The sequence below is a fragment of the Plectrocnemia conspersa genome, unplaced genomic scaffold, assembly GCF_051122295.1.
Source record: "Plectrocnemia conspersa isolate PC_06_02 unplaced genomic scaffold, ASM5112229v1 ptg000006l, whole genome shotgun sequence".
Lineage (NCBI taxonomy): Eukaryota > Metazoa > Arthropoda > Insecta > Trichoptera > Polycentropodidae > Plectrocnemia > Plectrocnemia conspersa.
Genome location: NW_028277170.1, coordinates 18796617 through 18823199, shown reverse-complemented (window position 1 = coordinate 18823199; position 26583 = coordinate 18796617). Strand labels below are relative to the sequence as shown.

Below are 26583 nucleotides of genomic sequence, written 5' to 3'. Positions count from 1 at the left end.
TATGTCCTGATCTTCTGCTTCATATCATTCAGCTATTGCCAGAAATTGAAGCATTTCTCCTTGAGAAGGCTGTTTACTATCCAGAACTTACAGACAATCAGGATCCAAAACTTTCATTTCATGGTAGACGTTACGTCTCATCTAAATCAGCTTAACCGTAAACTACAGGGGAAAGGAAACACAATTTTTTGGATGCTAGAAAAAGTCATTTCATTCGAAAACAAATTATCCCTTTTTGCTCAAGATTTTGAAAGGGAAACATTGTTTCACTTTCCGAGCCTGCTGAAGCATCGCCAAGAAAATAATTCCTCTACTGACAAACACCATTTCATAACAACAATTTTAAATACGAGAGAAGCATTTCTCAGCAGGTTTCAGATGTTTAAAAACAGCAAAGCGACCTTAGCATTCGTCAAAAATCCTCTTAATGTTACAATAACTGAGTTGAAATTTTCTCCTTTTGGCATTGACATTGGTAACTTTGAAATATAATCGCAGGACTTAAAAAACAAGGAAATATGGAGCTCTAAATTTCAACGTCTTTGTATTGATTTGGAAATATTGGAGAAGAACGAATGTGATCTTAGTTCACAACACAAGTGGTCTGCTTTGAAAGACCTGGAGAATGAAAACATGATCATTTTCAACGTCTGGAATAGTATTCCTGACTCTTACGATCAGCTGAAAAAACTTGCGTTTGCTGTTCTTTCCCTTTTTGGTTCTACATATTCATGCGAACAATCCTTTTCAAGCATGAACTTCATCAAGAGTAAACTGAGAAGTCTTCTTATTGACGAAAACCTGGAATCATGCCTAAAATTAAAAACAACAACATATAAACCTGACTTACTGAAACTTTCCAAGGAGATCCAAGGACATTGTTCGCATTAAGTGTTTGTCAGTCATTGTCATGATTTAAATTTATGGATACCTTACTTTCATATTATTGTTTATCAACTAAAATTATAATAAAGGTTTAAAAAATTAAAAAACTGATTTGGCTCTCATAACTATTTTAAATCATTGTAATGTACATATTTGGCTCTTCGGCCAATAAGTTTGCCGACCACTGATCTAAATGTATAACCAAACAAATAAATGTTAAATGCATGTATATATTATATACGTTTAATGTTCTTTAATTCACAAGTTTTATCTATACATATATATTTTAAAATTAGACTAATTTTAACGTATTGTAAGTACATAATTCGAATTAATACCATATATATTTGATTTGACTTTTTCGAAAAGACATAACTAGATATTTAAGATATTTTATCATAATACAACAATAATTATTCTTTAATATATTAACACTCGACCGATATATTTAATATGCTTAAATACTAATTAACTTATACAAAGTACTGGCACTTCTCAATATATTATTTAACTTTTATTAGGTGCATATGATTATTCTTAAGTGTGTACATACATTAAAATTTTGATAAAATATCCTAGTGATTCGGAACTAATTTTTAATATAATAACTACTAGTGTTGAATAATCAAATCACTATATTAACTGTATACATTAAAATTTTGACTAAATCACTCAGCAGCTTTCACATTTTCTGTTTTGCAAGACTTTTTAGTTATAATATTTCTATATTGTTATTGAATTATTTGAGATACTTGATTGAATTATACTATTAAAATTCTTACATAACTTAAAGATATGCTTCGATAAATATGTTTTATTTGACTTGATCCATTCTGTTCTTCCACAACCCATTTTGGAATTATCACTAACTTTGTCATAGTTCAGTCGATACTAATCTTAATGGAACTTACACGTTGATATTTTCAGGTAAAATATCGCTTTGCATCAATTTTCCTGAAATAATAATAGGGTGTTATTCTTTATTTATAAAAATATATCATTTTTTTGTAAACGCTATTTACTAATGGAAGATAAGATAACTCGACTTATTTTTATAGGTATTAATTTTGTAGGTATCATCAATTATTTTTTTATTTTTTTTTACAGAAAGCACTGCTTGATTGCCACAGAAACAATATTATATATAATTTTAAATGTGACTGCAGGTAGCAAATCGAATTGGATTGCATGCAAACCTGAAACCGTCTATCGCTCTTGCAAATGTACTAGTGGATTATAATGTCCTTTGCAGCAATTGAAGGCATTGTGAAGCAGAGGATGGCTTCTTACTTCTGAACCAAAGAAATTCTGTACTCTTTTGAGAGGAACGAAGGATAATTTTGGTGCATTACATTTCCAGTAGGAACGATAAATCTTTAAGAATCATCTTCAAATTAAAGTGATGTAGATTTATGAGTACATGTGCACACATTAAACAACATTCAATGGGTGTAACGACTCAAGAATTGCACTTTGAGTGTCTGGATATACTGACCAAAAGTTTTTTTTTTCAAGCACAACTTTGTGTTGGTCATGCTCAATAAATTACAGTGTAAGTTGAGTAATCTTTTACATTTATCAAAGTTGTTTTGTAGAACGTAGTAAGTAATCCACTTACCTATGTAAGTATAGAACGAGTAAAGAGGAGGAGACAGTAGATCTACCGGTACATCGACAAATTTCGTAGGTGTTGTCAAAAATGAGATTATGGTTCCCAAAACAACGGTGCAAACGCAACCGATTCCAGAATACCAAAGATAAGATATTTTGTAAATCGGCCACACACTCTCGACTCTGAAAAACAGTCAATCATTCAATCAAATGCTCAAATTATGTTGGTTTATCATTATTTAACTCACATCTCGTCGTCATCTTGCACGGCTAACATAGTATCGTTGTAGCAAGTACAGTTTGAAATGGTTTTGAACTTGGTTTCTTCTACTACGTTACCGCTGCTAATCGCCACTTGAGATCCAAAGCAAAGCCAAGACACGAGAGCCAAGGATATCAGCGCACCTGATAGTGCACCCTAAAGGAATCGATGATTTAATTATATTATTATAGATGAGTGTTATAGTATATTTGTTTACCTTGTGATTAGCCCACGGCAAAAACATTCCTAAAGTGAAGAGTCCAAGAGTCACGCCTCCGACCATACCGTTGAAGCTTAAAGCGACTTGCAGAACCGAGCCTAGGTGTTCCACGATGAAGATCAATGTAAAAGACACGAGTCCTGCCACAATAGACGTATACTTGGCAATCTAAAACATTGATAATATGTATTATATTTTAAAATATCTAAAGAAGTTTGCCAAGGCGTTTCGTGATGAATGAGCTATTTTTTTTCACATCAATTGTCAGCCATATTGGATGCGTAGTTTGTATTTGACGATGCATTTTGTTACGCTCGGTCATTTCTTTATTTTGAAAATAACGGAACAAAGGATTTTCCATTAAATAAAATGCAGTGAAATGGTGCAAATTTTTGGGAAGGCTTTTAGCGAAGTGTATATGTCTAAACGAATGGCTTATGAATAGTACAAATATTTTAAATAATTTAAGATAATAATACTGCAACTACCGATGAAAATGTGAAAAAATAAAGACAGTGTATTAATCACTGCATTTAGGGTATTCATCGAGAAGTAGCCAAAACTATTGATCGTAAATGCTTTGTAATTGTTGAATGAGTCCGCTAACGACCTAGAATTTCTTCAACGCGTAATAACAGCTAACGAATCACGGGAGAAAGACTATTACATGAAAGCAAAGATGCAATCTTCTCAATAACAAAACAAAAACCACGTCAAGTTCGATCGTATAGCAAAGTTATTAGTATTGTTTTAGTGTAGTTTATGTCGAATTCTTACCACTAGGTCGTACTGGTATTTCTAACTGGCAAAAGGCATGTCTATGGACTTACATTCTCGATCAACTTGTCTCCATTCTGACTTTTGCGACTATCGATCGTCAACAGCATCAGCCAATCGTCATCTTCGGATGCGAATGACACCATACGAATATCACTCGCGTAAGTTACCGGCAAGTTACTATTGTAGAACATTTTCAAACGGCTCTATACGAATAATATAACACACTCATGATACAAAAATAATGAAGATAATTTTATTTATTATCGAATACAAGCTCATTTTGCACTCTAGCAACATGATTGTAAGTATTAGTAAAATATATGTATTACCATTGCTCCTTTTTCAGGCGTCGGTGGAACACTCATGAACTTTAATGCGAAATCTTGAAATACAGCGGCAGATATTGAAGTCAGAGCAACGGCGACAGTTCTATAAATATAAAAATGATATAATATAACAAAAATAAGACAATATTATATTGTGGGGGGCTGATTAATTTTATTAGCACACTGTGACGTAGCGGGGACAAGAGAAAATACTCGTTTGTATGATGGCCTTGTAGGATGTAACTACATATATCAAATATTACCAAACTATATTCAAAACAACAAAAAAATACATGAAAAACACTATGAATACAACTCTTATATTAAACAAACAAGTGTTATAACTCTAATATGAAAGAAAATAAGTTGAATATAAAAAATACAAAATAATGGTACTGAAAATAGTAAAAGAAGTTTTATATACTGATGTATTTCAGGAATAAGTTACATCAGCCATTTTTATACACACATTATATAAAAGGAACGGAACATTGCCTTCAAAAGCACACACTTTCTAGGTAGTACTATCACAATAAACATTATTATTCAAACGGACAGATTGTAGTTTTTTGCCGGGGCTCCGTTTGCGTTAAAATTTTCGCCATGACAAATCCCGGAATATCACAAGATAAAAAATACCTTTTATTGGCGTTTAGGTAGTTTGATCCACATTAACTTTCAATCCTAGTACATAATACTTTATTTGCAATTCGAATACTTACAATAAATCGGTAAATCAATGGAAAATACTCCTTTCAACAGATGTCATTGCGTTATCGACCATCTTTTTTTATTGTATATGAATTATTTCAATTATATTTTATGATTACTCATTGTAAGCTCTTAAATTAAAAAAAAAATAACATAATATACGCATTCGATAATGAGCCATGTGTATTTTGTTTATTTATGTACATAGTAACCATTTTATAAGATCATGCGTCTCCAAGGAAATTTAAAATAATTAAATACTTTTTTCTGATTGGTCGAACCTATTGAGAACTATGGTTATACAATTATAGGCTTTATGTATATGTAAATAGATACTATTATTTCATAGCGTACAACGAGATTTTAACAAAAGAAACAAAAGCGAACAAAATATATAATATATAATAATAAATAAATTATTAGCTCCACTACCTCCTCACCTATTCTATACTCCTGGTAGATTATGACAAAAAACCCGTACAAAAACGGTAGTTTGAAGCGTTTTTTCTTTCTGAATATGCTTTGAGGTGCATAATTTTTATCTAGGCATAATTTGCAGAAATTGAAAAAAAATAGTTTTCCCAATAATTAAAATAATAAATTAATTGTCAGCTACCTTCTCACTCATATGCACTCCTGGTAGATTTTGACAAAAAACCCGTACAAAATCGTAGTTTGAGGCGATATTTTTTTAGCATATGCTTCGACGCTACTTTTGTGATTGCAGTAATTAAGAAAAAACATTTTTTACAATAAATTAATTGTCTGCTTCACTGACCGACTAATGAGAGATCAGCTAAGTAACGTGTTGCAATTCACTGCCGTCACATCAGTGTTACCAGAGTGCCACCTAATTTTTGGCATAATGAATAAATACAATAAAATATTTAATTTGTCATAAAATCAATTTAACCTAAAAGTAATATTTTAAGTTGAAAGTTAAGTTAAACAGCAACGTGCTACTACCTCAATAGGTGAAGAAAAGAGACTAAAAATATTGTAAAAAAATAAATTTGTAATAACAGGATGAATAAGGGCAATTATAGTAAATACATAATGAGTTTGGATCTATCACGAGCAGTGTTTTAGTGGTCTAAAACATTTTTTATGTCTATTATTTTTAATTTACATTATTGCATAAAAAAAGTAGTGAGTTTAAAAATAATAAAATGTCTTTAATCAAATTATAAATGGTATCGTTTCTCAGAAATATCTCATAGTATTTTATTATTATTATTATTATTATTTACTTTAACTGTATTTTGTATTTATTTCTGGATTTATACATCATTTATTCTCTTAGACTTGTCTGAATCTCTGTTTTTCAGTATCTGCCTTTATTAAAACCTTATTATGATTTGTCACTATATGTATAATTCATATTATGTTAGCAAGGAGATCAAGAGACGAGTAGTGTCAGCAAATAAATACTATTTCAGCCTAATAAAATAAATCAAATCGCGGACACTATCTCGTCGTACAAAAATATTGCTTTACAAAACGCTGATCAGACCAATTCTGAGAGAGCTAAACACTTACCAGGGCCGACTTACCGACTTACGAAGAAACTGTATCCACCTGATAAAGGTGGATACACTCTTGGGATTGATTAGCAAACCTAACTTACACTCTTGGACGGGATAGCAAACCTAACTTAAGCGGTGAACGGTTGATGATGCTCGATTTATATAAAGTTAAAAAATATGGAACAGTGTACCTAGCCAATCAATGACCGTTATATATTAAGTTTAGTCGTTTCATAACCATATTGTTAATCTTTCAACATCCCGACTTCGCGGCTTCCACCCTCTTGAATTCGCATCAAATAAAAATAGTGTATGCATGTTTTTATTACTTTACTGTGAATCGCTTAGGTCAGTGTATCAGCGCGACACATAATATCAGATTATATTATTTAACAATATTGTTTGAAAATTTGAAGTGAATACTACGTCTTTATTTGGTATCACGGCGCCCCACAAGTCTAGCGCCCCAGGCGATCGCCTGTACTGCCTGCTCCTCGGGCCGGCCCTGGTTTCGTGTGCTTATTCCTAAAAAATCTAGAAAAAACAGTCTCGAATCTATTCCGAAAATATTTTTTAAAATATATCATTTCAGTAAAATTATTTTGGAATACATTTTCACCAGTAGATATATATTTTTATCAGTGAAAATACAATTTTTCTGGCAGGTGCTAGTAAAATTATATGATTTCAACTTTTCTATATGTATTGTAGTAATATATAAATATATTTACATGCTTATCATTATTTATTTACATACGATGTATAAATGTTACTGTGAATGTGTATTTTTTTTTCACTAGTTATATAAGTCCAAATACATTTGCATCATTAGATATTTCTACTAACAAAAAAATTAATTTAATTGATAGGCGCTAATATGCTGCTCTAAAATATCTATCAAACTCAATTTGACAGTTGCGAAACGTTTACTCGCTGTTGAAATCCAACCAAACCTAATGAAAGTTCTAAAACTAATTATAGTTTTAGAACTTTCATTAGATCAAGTCCAAAATACAAACTAAGCCTACATCGCATCTCATATATTTCTCCATAGTTTGTCTGCATTTCAATATTACACTATGTTTTAAAAATATGATAGCTATCCTTACCGATATTTCTATGGTCTTCTAATATAAAAAGGCTGATGAAAGTATATTCAAACCGAATTTTGGTCAATAGGCTCAGAAGTCAAAAATTCACGTCAAAAGTCGGTGCCGTCGCAGTGGGAACGCTCGGTAACATGCGTTCCCACTACGAGGGCCTTAAATTTTAAGTAATTAAATAATACACTCAGATACGAAACCTTCCGAAGGTGTTCGTGCCAGATGTTTGAAAATATGCATACTTTCTTCGAATATCGAAAGTATTTGAATGAATTACATTTTTTTGCAATTTTCTATTACTCTAACCGGCCGGTGGTTTATCTTTGCTTTGGTGATCTAAGAACCCGCTCCAATAAAAATAAGTAACGCTTACGATATACTGTCGCTGCCACATCAATCAGAACTCTAAGGATCTTCCACGGACATCATCCTTGCGCCAGCTTCTACACCACTGCTCGGAAAAACATCTCATCCATCATAGGTAATATAATCTAATAAAATTCTCACTAGTTTCTACCTGCGTCTTATACCCCTTAGGGTTACAAAACCTTAAAATATATTCGATTTTTACTGCCGCGAATATTTATGTCAATTACTTAAAAAAAATACATAATAAAACAAAGTTTAAAAATTGTGAAAAAATAAAAATAAGGGGGAGGGGCTAAATAGCATTTTTTAAAATGAACGAGATTACTTAAATAAAGCCGAATGGTCGGTGCATAATGCGATGGAATGTGTTGACAAGTGTTCCCCAGATATAATTTCTAATTAGATATTAGACAAGGAAGCATCGTATTGCCCAGATCAGATCAGCCGATCTAGTGCCGTAAAGAAAGTTAGCTACACATTTATTCACTTACCCCAAACTGGCGGCGAATATTCCGGAAACGAAGATTCCTGGAATGGCCATGTGATCGCCCAAAACTTTGATGACGAAATACGGTAGCAGTTGATCAGATGACGATATGACATTATTCTGGATGAATCAATACGATATGGTTACCTTTTGCAGCATTATATTATATAAATAAATAATAAAATATAAATACCATTATAGGATCGCACGTATGGAAGTACGATACCATTATCATTCCGAGATAGAAGGTCAACGAATAGACTACGATCAAAAATACACAAGAGCACCACAAAGCCCTAATAAAAACGTAAAATTAAAACTCACATAAATATAAATATTATAAATTAAATCATAATACTTACGTCCTGACTTGAGATATTTCTTTTACAGAAAGATATTTTTGGATAGATGCTTGATTTCCGCAGAACATGCTGGTCCAGTAGAAACTCCCTCCGACGACTACTGACCAAAAGCTGTGTCTGATTGTAGGCGAAAAGTCCATTCTATTTCAAATTAAAAAATACAATGATATAAAAAAGTCATTACCAATATGATTCCATTTCATTATTTTTTTATATTGTTAATTCTAATAAAAAAATAATAATTACATTAATCCCTAATAACATATAACAAACTGGCAATTCGAGCGTGGGAGTTAGGCCTAACGTCGGGGCTCTGCCCTTGGAGTCACAAATCCCTGGACACACTGGGTTTTACACGCAGTCAGATAAACCGACGCAAAACTATTAGTGGTCTCTATTATCACTAATGAATTTAATGATACATATATCAATGTTAAAATAGCGTAGAAGGACTAATTTTACCCTAAAGACTACAGCGCTTACGCTCCCCAAAAATCTAATGGCATTAAAGCCCCCCCAGATGCCCCATTTCCAGTATCCCACGGATACTGCGCCCACAATTTACTAAGCCAAAATTATTCTATTTGAATTTTAATTATTATATTTTAATAATGAAACCCAAGATCTTTTGTAGAATAGCGCGATACATACATATATGAAATACAATATAGCGCAATTAATAAACCGCTAAATTTAATACTATATTAATGTTTATGCACTATTTTTATATGACTATATGTACATAATAACGCAGGCAATAAATATTATTAAATTTTAAAATATTGCATTTTTTAAAAAGTATATATATTATATGTACATGAATATTTCCAGTCTGTCGGTCTTGAATGACTCTGAAAAGACAACACCATATCCACCGACCATTATTTCTCCATAATGCAGAACTACCAATAAGGATGTTATCAAAACAGTGGCTTGAAAGAGATCAGTAATAATCACAGCTTTCATACCACCCTGAAAATATAAAAAAATGTTATGCAATTGTCAACTTTAATAAATTATATATTTATTAAAAATGTTATAAATAAGATTAAAAACCGTGTACACAAATTATTTAATGTTATATAATATTTATATACTATTAATTATAGCGTAATATTGCTTACCTGAGAAGAATAGAATATGCATACCAAATACACCAGAGTAACTGACAGATATGTATTAAGGCCAGTAACTGAAATAAAATATTTTTTCAATAACACATTATACATTAAATTTTATTTAGCATTATATATAAATACATGTAAAAGTGATTTAAGTAAAAAAAGAATGTTTTTCTCATAGTTGTTGTAGAAATTTGGATCGAGACCTATACGATGGTCGGCTGAATTTAGGAAAATCTTCTCGTCGACCGACCTCAAAAGTCAGCTTATCAAGTTTATACAAAATAAAAATTTTGTTTAAATATTTTATTAGAACAGCAACCAAATCATTTTATTAAATTGCGAAGCCATAAAATATTTTTTTTACGTTTGGCTATACTTATGTTTTGCTTATTTTCTTCTAAATGATGATCTGCTTTAGTTTGTTTCTTGGTATTTTCATAATATGACCAATATATTGAAGATTTTGATGTTCTGCACCACGCTCTCATCTAGAGCTCCTTGAAATATCAATTCGAAGTACATGATTAATAGCAAAGGTGATGCGATGAATCATTGTCGAACACCGCGTCTAATTTGAACTTATTCTCAACTTTAACATTGGTTGCTTAATTTAAACACAGGTTTTTAACTAGTCTATTCCTTTATCCTTAAGCATTTGTAGAAGTTTTGAAATGTTAAACTTTGTTGAAAGCTTTTTCTGCACCTGTGTTTCTTTTAACGCATTTCCGTATCTTTCCCGAATCAATTTGTAGTCTATTTGCTTGCTCACAATATTATGATGGCAATCTTGTAGAGAGTTCCATGTGTACAATCTTCTTAATGGTTTAAGTAAATCGCAAATTACTGTAGCACTTGGTTTATTTATGTTTTTAATTTTTTTAAATGATCCTGAATAAAAAATTAGTCCAAAGTAGTAATTGTCTATTTAAATTAACTTTTTTGTTGTGATCTAATAATAATATTATAAAGGGTATAAAATCAGGCGCGTACGATGAAATGCACTGCCTTTCGCTCGCTCGCGTGTTAAGTGACGAAAGTGAGTGAGAGATAAGGGCGTGCGTTACATGCGTTCCGCACGTCCACTTCTTCTCACTCACCCTCGTCAATTAACACGCGAGCGAGCGAAATGGAATTAACTCACCGTACGCGCCTGATAAAATACGATTTCAAATCAAAACAAACCATGAATTAAATTCATTAAATACAAATCACATCTTATATAACATAAAATATTATTAATTAAAAATAATACATACATTTACTCAAAGCTAGTGCTGGAGCATATACTGAAACAGCTGTATAGAAGACCATTTGAAGAATATATAAGGAGCTGGCCAAATATCTCACATGCTTGGAGAATCTCTTTTCCTGTTAATTAAAAATGAATGGAAATTATCGTTACAAGAAATGTCTTATTTTAAATAAGCATACCAAGTATTCAAAACAAGAAGTGAATCGGTGCTTCATGAAGACGGGTAGATAGAGTTGGCTCGTGATCGGTACTATAATAATGAACGACACACAAATCATCCAGAATTGAGAACCGTAATTATACATTTCAGCTGGATTTCCTAGTATTTCAATTGCAGTAACAAAGCTGAAAAATAAAAATATACACAATTAAATACTATAATTGAAATCAGTTATAAAAAAATCTGTGATAATAGATTTGTTATGTACACTTCTAGTTGTAACTAGCTGCAAATTATTTTATTTACACTTCTAGAAAACACATTTACCCAATAGGTCATTGAAACTGTTTTTTTTATTGTGATAATATGACATATAGTATGATTATTAATATATTTATATTTAAAACTCTTCTATAAAATCAGTTGTAATATTTTTTGATTAAATTTTCGTACTAGGACAATCAGACATATTTGTAAATTAAACCATCCTTCAATTTAAAATTTAACTACACAATAGAGGGATTAAATTGAAATCTTTTAAATAATTAACCCCAGTTTCAAGATTTAATCGTTTTCTTAGTTAAAATGAGACACCACCGTGAGAATTTTTTTTTAGGACTTAAGTTTAAACCCGTCATGAATCATAAAGATTAAAATTATCAGTTATAAATGTCTTTAAAGAATAACGCGTGCATTTAGGAATGCCATCCAAACAACAAGAAGAGGCTGACTCAACTTTAGAGAATCAAAAAGCTGCCGTTTCTCTCTTTACATCTCCTGATTTAATTTAAAATCTAAAACTTTAGATTTTAAATTGGTAGAAATAATCTTTGCACGAACGTTTCTAAAACTGATGTTGAACGTTAGTTCAGGTCGTTGAATCGCATATGAGAAATTTGATTTCCTATGATGTACTAAATGCCCTTACTGCACTATCAATCCAGAAAGTGTATAAAATAAATCAAATTAAAAAATTAAAATTAAAATTATATTTAAAAAAATGTAGGACTTACAATTTTAAAAGGGGACCATATACTTATTTTAGAAACAATGTTTTTATTAGCTTATAAATAATAATAATAAACTATTATGAATTGTCATATTATTAAAGATTGTATTCATTATTTGTATCAAATATTGGCATAATCCATATTTTTTTAAGTGGTTAGATATCATTCTTACTATTACTGTCACAGTAATAATATCACGGTTAATATCAAATTCATCGTCACTTCCTTGAACATCCATTATTATATCGTCATTCTTAATTATATGGATAATTTCTAAAAGTAAATTAATATATGTACATATTTATAAATAATTAAAACACAGATTACTAATACTGTTTTACATAATTTAGTGATTTACTAGCTCGAAAATACATCAAATGTGTAGAGACTAATATTATTTGAGTTGCCGCTGAAAATGTCCATACCCAAGTCGATAGTTGTCAAGTGCGAGCGAAATAGCGAGCTCTATTTGCCTAACGGCATCTCGCTCTTTTTTTTCGTCTTACTAAATTTTAGAATCTTTTTATTTCGTAACAGACACACAATATAAAGTAACAATTATGCACAATTAGAGCATATAATCCCGTTTCATCCCATATCATAAAAATATACATACCCTTTAAAGGAAAAAAATCAGTTTAATATCAATAATTGATACCGTAAAACTGTCAAGTACGCGCAATGCAGTCTTAACACCGCATGTGATGTCCATGTTCCGATGAAAAATTTTACAATAAATATAATAAGATTATTGAGTTATTTGCATAAGTTAAAAATTCAATATTACTAAAATGTGTTTACCAGAAGTTTTTTTACCATTAATAAATTTAAATTGGCAAAATTTGCTTGAACACAAAGCCAATAAATGGATTCAAAGTTTTGTCGACATATTGTCGACGTTCGAGTGCAATGCTTGGAATACAATGTCGATACATTGTCAACTTACGAGCGCAAAGGGTTAAAAATATGGTAGGCACTCTTACCGATATTACTATGGACTTTCAATATAAAAGGACTGATCAAAGTATATTCAAACCGAATTTTTCTCAAGAGGAGAGCGCAAAAACAATTATCACTTCTTAGAAGCCAAAAATTCACGCTAAAAGCAATAAAATCGTGTCGGTGCAGTGGGAACGCTCGTTACCGACGGCACGATTTTATTGCTTTTGACGTGGACTTTTGACTTCTGAGACGTGATAATTGTTTTTTGTGTTCTCCTATTAGGCAAAATTCGGTTTAAATGTGATTTATTCTATTCTCACTCGTAATATTGTAATACAAAATCGTGCAATCGCGGTTTTCACCGCGATTTTATCTATATTTACTATATGGCAACACTGAGCAGAAAAGAAAACACGACTAATTACAAGGTAATTATTATTAGTAGATGTTTTTAATTATTTCTAATTAAAATATTTGGCATAAAATATGATTTTAGAAAATATGTCGCAACGGTGACTGATTTTTATATTTATTTTAACTCGTATCTATTATTATTTATTCTAGAAATTATATTATAATGTTAAAAAACATATAAAGAGGCCCGGAATCATTGTTTTCCCAGTGCCCTGATTGTATTAGAGTAAGAAAATTAATTCCGAGTAAAACAATTTTATTTGCTATGTTAGTACAAATATATTTTTTTAAAGAATTCAAGGATCATATGTACAATCTATTCCTCGCTTAGCTAATAAGTTAATTAATATATGATTGTTGATTTAAAGGATCGATTAAATAATTAGCGCACAATTGAAGTTAATCCTTAGAATTTTAACTAACCATAGTAAGATCGGTGTTTTAAAACGATACTGGTTTATCTCGGATTTATATCACCAGTTTTTTCTAGTTTTCATCTCGGATATGAGCACATAACGGAATTCGTTAATCCGTGAAAAAAAACATTAGGCAGGACAGTCTATCGACAGTTCAACGAATATCATTGTAACATTCCCACTATAATATAATGATTTATAGTGTTACAATGGCGCGCAAAAAACACTACCACCAAAATAATAATACATATTGCTGTAACCAATGTGGAAAAATTATCAAAATAATATTTATTTATTTATTTAAATTAAATTGAGACCATTGGGACTTTGTGCGGCGTTGGTAAAAAACAATACATTATATTAGTAAAATATAAAAAATACTACATAGTAAGGAATTAATATTTCAATGCTGTTTCTCATAATAAAAGTGTTTTCGATTTTACTATAAATTTATTTCTACCCCCTCTCTATTATCAGAGGGCTATAATATGCTACAAATATATTTATTTCGGAAATTTGATAGATATTTTAACCCTCTCTCATGGAGGACACGAATAATGCCTCATATTTTAATTACTCGCTAAAGGTTTAGTTTATTAAAATAAATTACCTTGTAGCTAAACTGATGGCAACTGGAAACGTCTTATTGTTAGAGCCTCCGAGCAGAAAGTCGTCGCTGTTGCTTTTTTCCTGATTCCTATTAAGACACTTGAAGATTAGACCCACTCCGCAAGACACAAGAAGCATCCAGACGAGCACTATGTAGTCAATGTAGGAGAAGTTTGAAGATAGTCCGTCGTCACATGTCGAGTTCTCTACTTGAGATAGCTTTTCCACCGTTTCACCATCTACCGCATTTCCGAATATTAGCAAAGGTGCAATAGCAACAGATAGAAACGTCATTTTAACTGCAACAAAAAAATAGCACATGATAAAATATATTATTTTTATTGAAAGTTCATATACATATATACTACAGCTGTTAATAACAATTATTATTATAAGCATATTTGAAAACGCATAATTAATAAGTACATACGTATTAAAAAATATTATTTTTTACTACATATATTCAAAAAGATTCACATATACACATATTGTTTTACGTCTCAGTACGCAGCAGTGAAATCTCCGCCCCCTCCGCCCTCCCATACGAACACTAACCGGTTTAATCAACACCACCTAGATACAAGAAAGGTGTTTAATGCGCGTTTTTGAGCCTCGAGATAGCAGGAGCACATAATGAGTGAGCAGTACGCATTATTATTTCTCTTATACAGGGCCTCCGTGTGGGCATACTTCATGCGGATGGAAAGGACGAGGCTCATGTTGGCTCGAGTTCAACGACGAAGTGCGTTGAGTGTCGCCTCGGCATACAGAATGGTTTCGGAGGATGCTATCTTGGCTATATTCGGAATTCCGCCCATCGACCTGCTCGCACAGGAAATATATAGAGCGCGAAGCAAGGAATAAGCCAGAAAGCTGACCATGACAAAGTGGCGCAAGCGGTGGAATGCTTCCACCAAAGGGCGGTGGACGGAAACTCTCATCGTGGACATAGAGACTTAGAGCCAAAGAAAACACGGTGGTTGAATTACCACCTCGCAAAGGCACTCGCTGGACATGGTTGTTTCGGAACTTACTTGCATATAATAGGCAAGATAGTGACCCGCATGTGTCACCACTGCTTCAAAGAAGAACCCGACGACGCCGTCCACTCACTCTTCAACTCCCCAGCATGGACAGAGAAAATAAGCAACATAAGAGATACTCTCGGCGAAGAACATATCTCACCGAAGGGCTTGGTATCATCCATGATGAAAGATTCAGGTTCGTGATCAAGGAATGGGACGAGAGAACCAGAAGAGGCACCTTAAGACCTGAACCACTTCTTAAGGTGGCTCTTAACGAAGACCATGTCTTAAATTCTCACCTCGAGATAGCAGGAGCGCATAATGAGTATGCAGCAGACTGGTACGGTTAGATACGTTCTCTTTCGCTCGCTCGCGTATAAAGTGACGAGAGTGAGTGAGAAGTGGACGTACGGAACGCATGTGACGCGCGCCCTTATTTCTCATTCACTCTCGTCACATAACACGCGAGCGAGCGAAAGCGAATGTATCTCAAATTAGTTAGTCCGTGAAGCTGACAATAAATTTATTATATTAATTATTGCCGCTCGCCGTGTTACAAAAGTGCCGTCTAGCTTTGTGACTAAATCAACCCCCCACAGTGATTTACCCTCATATTATTTTTTATGTAAACACTATTATTTAAAAAAATGTTTAGTCCTAGCGTGCTCATTTTTATTATTTATTTTTATATATTTAAGGCCGGCCGGAATAGTCTTGGCGACAATATATATTTTTCATGTCGACATTAAAAATTTCCGGCACTACATCAGTTATCGTGTCATAAAATTGCACTATATCCCACATATGGTAATTTTCAGAAATTTAATGCTAGATTTTTTTTAAGAAAAAACAATTTAAGAACCACACTAGACGATCCCATCGCGAATCGCCCGGGGCGGCCCCCCCTCCGCCCCCCTGGTCTCATATAGATAAAAGAAAAAAAATCAGACAAAAATCTTGTGGCTGTTTATTAGCTTAATGGTCACTAACTGTTCAAGAGAAAGGTGTTTTTAAGACTTAAAAGGATTAAAAATGAATTATAGGGCACAATATTCTAGGTAAGGTTGTCTACACTCAGCATTTTGTGCAATGAAAGCGACAAACTTAGACAAATAAATTTAGATTAACCCTTGGATTGTTTCTATATGAAAAAATATACAGAAAAGGGTTTTTTTTTTGTCAGGTCTAATTTAATTTATTAATTGAAGCTTTTTTATTTGTAAACAAACATTGATTTTTATTACATCATATTCTTCTTTATTTCTAAGATATGTTTTTTTACATTAAACTTAAAATTTTATTTTTTCGCAATTTTTTACCAATTCGAATAAAATATAAAGGTTTGTTATTGCATAATTATTTTTAGTTTTAATAAATTCATGTAATCTAGTAATCATGACTGACATTGTTTAACAATAAAATTTGATGTCAATAATATTATTATTATTATTACTACTAATATAATTATTATACTATATTTATTTCGATCCTTTTATTGTTTAAATTAACAATTCAATTTCATTTTTGTCTATCGTTTGTATGAGGGTTTAATGAAACATCACAATTGTAATAGTCTAGGGCAGTTTTACTCGACACATTTTTCCTCCGGGCCAAATACAGATATTTACTATGTTACACAAACCGCAGCATAATGTAATAATTTATTTCACACACACATACACATGTGCAGCTCACACTTATATACCAAATCGATATCAATTAAAAAACTAAAAATATATACTTGTTAAGAATGTCGGCGCCATACTTAGAAACCAATAGAATTAACAGTAAATAAGGCTTCCGATAAAACCGAAACCGAGTACCCGGTTACCCGCGACTTTAAAAAAGAACAGAATACCCTAATATTTAGGTTATTTTAATTTCAACATTTCTCCATATGAAATACATATCTCACACAATTTTAAAGATGCAAAATTCTCCGGCTATTCTTCTATTTTTAAAAATCTGGTGTATCAAAAAGGAATAGGAAATCCCTATTTAACAATTAGTATTGTTACACAAAGTAAATTTTATGACACATTTCCTTTTGGCATTCTCAAACATTTGCATTTTAGCAAATAATAAAAATGCAAATTTTTGCTTAAAATACGCATGGCATACTCGGGGGACGGTTGTACACAAAAAATTAAATATATTGTTATTATTTATCGACAGTGATTTATGATCGTTAGTCTTGCTCGCTCGTTATCCATCGGTTGATGATTAGCCCTCTAGCAAGAGATGTGAATTTTTTTTTTAATATTTGATATTAATTACACAAAATAAATTATTTGATTAGGTAATTAATATTTATTATCGATTAAATTCTAAATTTCAGAAGTAACAAAACATATTTATTATTTACTTTTAAATAGAAGATTATAAAATTTTCAATAAATAGAAGATTATAAAATTTTCATTCAAATTTTTTGATGCTCTCAAGTTTATAATCCGCGATTGGCACTTCATAATGTTTCTATTAATCTTTTGATTCATAGTAGAAACACATTTTTTCTGTCAACTATAAATTGGGACGAGTGAGCCATTTCACGTGTTTTTATGATAAGTAAATTCATATATTAAAATTATCCCACGCTCATAGACAAAAGCAAAACAAGAGTGGTTCTAAAATTTTCTTTGCCATTTTTATCCATCTCACTATAATTTCATAAGATTGAATATTGTCTGTGGATTTTAAAATTTATATATTTTGACAAAAATGAAATCTTTCCCAAGTGCAATTTTATAAAAATTATATTAGTTTAATATAAGATATCAATTTTTTTATCTGTTATTCTACGAATATTTTAAAACTGATATATTCATCAACCATAATAGTTTTGTACCAAACAATATTTTTATCTCCCGTTGTAATTAATTTTGAAATACTAATTTTAATCAATTTTTTTTGACAGTTGAAATTAGGAATCCCCCCCCCCCTCTTACCAGATGAAATTCTAAATTTATCTGTATGCCCTAAATAAAATTAATTTAAATCAAGAATTAAGATAATATATTTATATATATCATTACTATCAACTTGCAAATATAATATTTATTATTATAAAATATTTTTACTATCAACTTGCAAATAACATAAACAGTAAAATTCAAAGTTTTTTTACTTAACTATACACCCATACATCTTTAATGTTTTAGCTTTTAAATCTAATATTTAGTAGTATTTAATTTAAATCATAAAATCATATTTATTTTTCATTTCAGTTTCTTCAGCCATAATTAAATTTCATAAAATATGTACTATAATTAATTTTAATGATTAAATCATATGTGTATGAACAATATAATATATACATACATACGTTGTTGATAAAAATTACTCATAAATAGGTCTTTGATTAGGTAATTAATATTAATCATATATTAAATTTAATAATATTTTTTTTGTTGCAAACAAATTTTTATCAAAAGTTCTATTAAATATGAAATACTAGATGTATTAATATTTTAAAAATATTACATTTAGAAAAAAAAATTTGCAATGATAATAAATTTGCAATGTACGTAGTAAAGTATACATGTATAATGTTTTTCGTTTTTATGTATTGTGAGTACATGAATATTTCAATTAAATTAAATATATATTAAATCAATACATCGGTTTTAATTTTATAATTAAACATATTTTAATTTTTTAATTAAATAGCATTTATTCAAAATTCTGAAATCAAATACATATATTAATTTATAATATACGTATATAATATAAATTATATCTCTGTGTGAGTATATAATAGTGGACAAAAATTACCCGGATAATGGAAATACATTCGAGAACCGGGTCATGAATTTGGCCGGGTATTTGGATGCCCTATAATGAACTCTCCGCTGCGTTTAGCCCTTACATGAAAGCGATCAATAATGTTTTGATGTATAACTACGTTATAAAGTTTATATTTAATTTTAATTTTAATTTTTCTGGTATTAGCTTAAAAATTCAGCTTACTCCTCTGTCTCCCACTTTTTCAAAAAAATGCTTTCAGATACGTATTGTTTTTAAGCTCGAATCTCAATGTTCAATATTTTATATTTCAAAGTGTCAGGAGTTTTCTATAAGCAACAGAATATATTATTGCATAATAAAACTCTGTATTTAATTACTTTTTAATTATAATATAGTTTTTCAGAGAAATGTCTATACTATATTGCATAGCTTTTATTAGGGTTGGATAATTACGCAGCATACGGTTTTGTATTTTCAACGATGCATGTGTATTTTCTCTTCAAATGTAAATAATTCATTGGCCATTTGCGAAATGATTTTATTTTCGCTCTGTGAACTACGATTGAGGTCGCCAAGTTTTTTTGTGATGTCACACAGAAAGGCTAAAAGACACCACCATCCATCATTCTTCAGTTCTCAGTAAATTTTATTGTTCTCTTGTAAAAACAAAATAATTTCTTGCCGTATCGTTCCAGACAATTCTCTCTGTTTAACTATCGCACCGAATTATGTAAAATAACATTACTGTCCATTTCTTTCAAAAGACTTCTGTGGTTTAGTTCTAATGCTCAGATATAATTCACTATATTTATAATGGATTTCATCACAGCATAAAATGGCTTACAGCTTATTTAATATCCATGTGTAAATTAATTGTAATAAATTGTAAAAGGACCTAATTTTTCTAAAATCATTAAATGTGGTAGAACGTTTTGAATGTCAAGACACGTATTGTTCGATATTAAAAGCATTGCACGTAAAACTTTTTAATGGTACCTGATCTTTTGGATCATAGCTAACCCTCGTTTTAAAAAGTAAATATACTACTAATCAAATAACTTTTCCTTTTGCATTTATAGTTTTACTGTGAAATCAGTTTAAAGCCCCTTTCCACAAGGAAATGTACCTTTGCAAAAGCTTGCTTCGGCCTAATCACCTCACATCAAGTATTGTTATTTTTGCATTTAAAAAATCATCGTTGTAGAGTAATAATCTCTCGCTAGGTAAAACTAATTGACGAATAATTTAATGATGGTTCAAAATACATGTAAAATTTTCGTCGTTCAGACATAAGGCAATATATTAATTAACAGGGTCTACAATTCTCGCCGCTTCGTCGGCTGCGATTGAGTTTCAATAGTAGCAACTCGGTCTTTGTTACGTATTCCGAGAATCCGGTCAAGTATAGATACCCCGAGTTCTCTCTCGCAATGAAATCATCCCCAACGGTTCTCATTTAGTGGGAAAATTCACAAAAAAAAACATTCCCATAAAACTACAATAAATAACTTTCATTATGTATTCATTTACATTTTTACTCATTTTTATATTTAACTGTATATCGAGAAAATTGTATATATATATATATAGAAAATTGCTATTTTATCAGGCGCGTATAGTAAAATAACTTTTCTTTCGCTGTGTTGAAAGTGAGTGAGAGATAAGGGCGAGCGGAACGCACGCTCACAAAATAGAAACGCAATATGACGAAAAAGTACGCTTACGTTTTTATATTTTTTGATTAATTATGATCAGTGGCGTGGTGGGGGCGGACCGCCCCGGGCGGAACTTGCTTGGGGGCGGCATATTCGCGATGTATGAATGCACAAAAACATATATAAATTCACGAATAATAAGAGCTTAATAATAACCAATTTAATATAGTATATAATATAATATATAATATAGATTTTAAATATTTAGAGCAGCATAATTCGGTCAAAAATTGCATTGGTGATAGCAAAGTTTAATAATATAGTCACTTTTAGTCCAATAGGACCGAAATATCGTCCCATACCAGCTGAAATTTCAGCGCATTTTTAAAATAAATAATTTAACATAATCGATATTTTTCTAATACATTTCAGATGAATCTAACGGTACCTATCAGTTTACAGTAATACTGTTTAGTAACAGAAATGATCGCGCTTTTTATGATAGGGATGGCTGGCGAAGTGAAAACAAAAACCGGTATTAATACACGAAATTCTTTCTATTATTTGTACATTTCATTATACTTCACTAAAATTTGAAAAAATTGTGTGAGATGTATATTTTTATAAAAAAAAAAAATAATTCCATGTCATAAATTAATCATAATTTGTACTAAGCGACTTTATTTTTTCAAGTAAATAAATATGATAGTTATTTATTGTTGTAAGAAGTAAATATTTTTTTTATTACCTTACATCATTAGGAATACAGAAAAAGGTTTAAAAATTTTAAAACACATATAAAAAAAATATTTTTTCAAAAAATAATTTCGCATATGTTAAGCTAAATTATCTGGGACTAAAATGTCTATAATATTTACATAAACATTAAATTCATGTTACTTTTAACATAATTAGAAATAAATAAGTATAGAAGAGATAAACCTTTTGAAAATAAAAATTATTGCGAGATTCTAAAATTAATATTAAATGTGCAATAATTAAAATAAAATAATATAAATAAATCATACCTCAATTCGAAAAATATCACAATCATCAATTATATAATTTTTTTAAATGTTGCATTTGAAACAAACAGATTTACAATCATAAGATTATTTCGGATAATCGTAATTGTCATATATAATAATTGGTTATATATTTTTTTGACATAAATTGGCGAGTGGTGCTTGGTATAAAAAATTAGGAAGCACCCAAAAGCGCTCGATCAAATATGATATTTTGTCGAAGTTTTAATTAAAATATTTTTTTAATAAACTATTTAATATATTGAAGCAATAATTGCCGGGGTATTCAAATGCTCTGGTTTTGTTAATCAATAAACATTCTGAATAATGGGAGCAGACCCAGATTAATTTTTCGGTCAATTAATTAAAATAATAATTATAATACTGACTGAGTTTTCTCTCGGTAATGCCGGTATTATTGCAATCCCTAGTATGCTATTGTGCTATTTAGGCGTTCTTTTGTGATTTTTCGCGGAACCTTCATATGAATCAACGGTGTAACCAAATCCCCTTTAAACGAACGCAAGCAGGGAAAATTAATTTGTTCGTAGTGTAACGAGCATTGTGTATAGAATTCGCGGCTAGTCGTGTATCGGTTTTCAATCCGCATGTTAAATCTTCACGCTGTTCGAAAATAAATAATGCAGCGCGAAATTGTGCATTAAAATTATCATAAGATACTTTTTCACAACGACACCGAGCGCGTGAGTGACACGGAGGAGAGAATGTACGTTTAGGTGGTGTGGATAATTTGCACATTTGCCAAAATCGGCAACCGTACCGCGACAGACAATGGGCTAATTTTCCTTTGCAAACGCGTCAATGCTGATGTTTATTCAAATAAAATTCAAATCACAGATTGTTATTTCTTCTTTAAATCGCTCCCTCACTTTTGAGGATCGAGAGCATCCTGACGTGCAGAATGTATTAGTTTTTGTCATGTCTAGAGCTCATATCAATTTCTCTGTTTATTAGAAGGCGTTAGATGAATCTTAACTACACATGACGACTCGAAAGATTGCATTAGTAATCCAACAATTATGGATCATTTTAAACAGCTAATAAAATCAAAAATGCTTGCTAAATTGGTGTCGCACGAATATTTTAAATACGAGCAATTTTTCGTATTGTAACGTGCGATGAAAAGTGAATCATATACGGCAGCATAAAGCTCTCTACGCAATATTTGGATATAATATTAAGCCTCAAAGGGTTCATAGTAAATATAATCATGTTCGGTATAATACAAATGCGAGTCACTGTCGATAAATTAAAAATATGCACATATAACAGCGGCATCTGTTCCCCGTACTGCGCAATCGAAAAGGTCCGATTCTATTGCACGATAATGCGCGACTATACGATAAAAAATATTGCAAGCATCTCGTCAACATTTTATAACTTTCCTCAAGCTTATAATTTTGGGGCATTAATATTCCTTCTATTTATTGATAATAATAATTAAGTCATTCAAACTATATCGAAAAATACGATCGATTGTTTCAAAAAACTCTGTCTTTCTAATAATGTGACGAAAAAATTTGATGTGAGTTATATTTTATCTACACTGATTTTTAAAATGCTTTTAATACAATTTGTCATGCCCTAATCTTTCTTGAGTTTTCCCTTTAAATTATTTTTTTGAATCATACTTTTCAAATGGTTATCGGAAATCACTCAATGATGTTAGTAGATCCCCGCCAATAATTTAAAAAGCAGATCGCCCATAGTGATTAAAAGTTTGGCTACCCCTGATCTCACATTTCAAGAAGCTAGCTAACGTAGGGAGTAAACCCAATTTTTTAAATATTTTTTTTATATATATATAATTTCATTTACATTAAAATAATATTAAAATAAAAATAATCAATTTTAATTTTCCAAAAAAATTCATAAAAGTTGGTAAATATTTATTTGTGCTATTTCAAGCGATCAATTGCAATAAATTATGAATTAAATTATCTAGAAAGTTTTCTCAGATGAAGGAATATAAATATTAACCAAAATGACACGGGTCAATTTGCTTGTAAGTCATTACTTTTTAAAAAGTGCACGCAAATATTTTCAGAGTTTTTTTAATACCGGTATTGTCTTGACGAAAATACAGGTATTATTTTATTAATAATCTAATTTTTATTCTATGGAAAAATTTAAGTTTTAATACTCAATCATTTACTTTGTACACTCATTAGTACGACAGAATCTAGTATTTTTCAGTATCGGCTAAACATCGTTACCGGCACAAACATACGCGACTTTATATAGAAACAAACCTCAAATGTATATGTATTGCTTTTGAAAGTAACGATATTTTTATCATAAGTGTATAACGGTATCCATCAATTTAATCAATTGGGCGCTGTACAAAAAAAAATTAAGGGTTGCTCTGTATTTTTATCAAGACTACTTATCGTTACTATTCGGGAAAGATTCTAATTTTTTACAATAATATTTAATTTTAAATTATGTAAAATAGTATTGATTAAAAATATAATTTAGTATTTATTCATTTTTATATGAATATATTTGTAAATGCTTACTATTTTCTATATTCTATTATTTTTCAATATGTTTTTACTAATAATTATTATAATAACTATACATATTAACAAATATTGGTCTCTAACTTTTGAATTGAACAGTTTCTTTATCATAAGTCAGTAAGTTATTATTCTATAGTTTAATACTACATACAGCATATTTCATATACAATTTTAAATCATCTCATTTATTATTTAGCAATGTACTAGCATCCACAATTAAACTAACAATATTAGATCAAAATAAATTATATATAAATATCTGTTCAAAATAAAAACACAATCATTAACATAAAAAAATAATCTTTTCTTAACCAAGAGTTTTCTTGGTTATTAAATAAATAATATATATTATAAATATACTGTTTAATAATAATAAATAATTTATATATATTATAAGTGAAGAAATTAGAGTTTTAAATTACGAATAAAGATTATTCATTAGTAAAACAAAATGTGACTAACCCTTATTAGGTGTAGATATGTTCGATGGTCCTTTCAGGAGTCGCACTAATAAGCACTAACAGAATATACAATTCGAGTGTGTGATGAAGCAGAATGATACTGTGTGCACGAGAGCAGTGTTATCCGGTGGACGTTCGTCACCGGAATGAATTATTGGCGCGAGGTTTACTATATTAAATACCAGCGTTGCATTTGGTTGAGGTAGAGTTCTATGTAAACTACGTAAATTGAATAGCGTTACTAGGTCAAATTACACGTTAATTAAAAGCACAATAAAAGCATATTTTTATTAATGTTTTATATGTAATAAATAATTATACGCGATATCAAATTTCGTGAACAATGTAACTTTTTTATTAATTAAAAAATACGTGAACAATACTACTTATTATCGATATAAAATCACTTGAACAATATTATTCAACTATGTATAATTGATGAAACATATTCAGAGAATTTTTTTCAGTTACTTTTCCGAGAAAAAGATCATGCGATCTAATTTCTAAATTAAGATTCGTATGCAAACCCAGGTTTATGTTTATTATACAATTAAAAAGACAAGAAAATACACACTTAAAAATTAACACTGTTCTATAAGACTTATAGTTATAAGAATATAAGATAATTACAACAACAAGCAACAAGAAAAACATTAAATACATAAATTGATTATTTAAAATATCTATAGGGGCTAATATTTTTTTAAGCTAATTACTTAACATGGAGCTATGAAAAAAAATTGTACCCCTAAAGTAAGATGCGTATAATTAAAAAAAATAATATTATTTATTTATAATTAATTTAAAGTTTTGTTAATATCGTCTCGCGTAAGATTAATGTTATTAAAAATCTATTTAGAAGTTTTTAAAGGTAAATATAAAATATAAAAACGTATGTAATATATAATTTTTATCGCATTATTTTGAATAATTAAGCGCTACGAAATTTAAAAAAAATGCAACTCTACACCGAGCAATAGTATGTTACCTGTAAACTTAGCTGTTTATAATTTTTTAAATGCTCGTCTTTTGTTAAATATTAATTTAAGCGCGCAGTGGCAGCGAACTTTCTATTTCTGAATTACGCGATATATTTAACTGAAGATATAATAAATATAAAAACATTATATTAATACAATATTATTTTTAAATTTAATTAAAGATTACCAAATAAATAAACATGAAAAAATTATTTCTTATTAATTTTATGGAAATATTGATAGCCACTGAATTGATATAAAAAAATATACAAAAGCTGAATAATATATAAAAAAATATGTGAAATAAATAAACGAAATTAAATAACAGAAAAGTGTTAAAAATTATTAAAACATACTAATACAGACAAGTAGTACAATAAATCAAATCAATCAATCGCGAAGAATCTTTGTTTTTTTTCTATAATTCACATAAATGCAATATAAAATAATAATCAATAAATATGAACAGAAATACATATATAAAAATACGTATGTAAATTAGATCTCTACTCAAAAAGTTAAAAGTATATTTTTAAGTATTTAAAGGTAAATATAAAAAGGTGCGCAATGTATTAATTTA

The 26583-nt window shown here is 30.0% G+C and overlaps 1 protein-coding gene across 2 annotated transcripts; it reads right to left on the bottom strand.

Moving 5' to 3' along the window:
- Nucleotides 1-1116: 1116 nt before the first annotated feature.
- LOC148234433 (sodium-coupled monocarboxylate transporter 2) lies at nt 1117-25171 on the bottom strand. 2 transcript variants are annotated; one of them, XM_088187873.1, is made up of 15 exons: nt 25025-25161; nt 14571-14868; nt 11198-11363; nt 11023-11134; nt 9767-9834; nt 9460-9614; nt 8643-8783; nt 8474-8576; nt 8285-8400; nt 4088-4187; nt 3809-3961; nt 2976-3146; nt 2745-2914; nt 2504-2679; nt 1662-1839 (listed from the first exon to the last, which is right to left on the bottom strand). In XM_088187873.1, exons 2-15 carry the CDS (start codon nt 14861-14863, stop codon nt 1793-1795), a joined length of 1971 nt encoding a protein of 656 aa, XP_088043999.1. In that variant the 5' UTR covers nt 14864-14868; nt 25025-25161; the 3' UTR covers nt 1662-1792. The 2 variants fall into 2 exon arrangements, with proteins under 2 accessions (XP_088044000.1, XP_088043999.1); XM_088187874.1 differs by lacking the exon at nt 3809-3961 and having other exon boundaries at nt 1117-1839; nt 25025-25171.
- Nucleotides 25172-26583: the final 1412 nt, after the last annotated feature.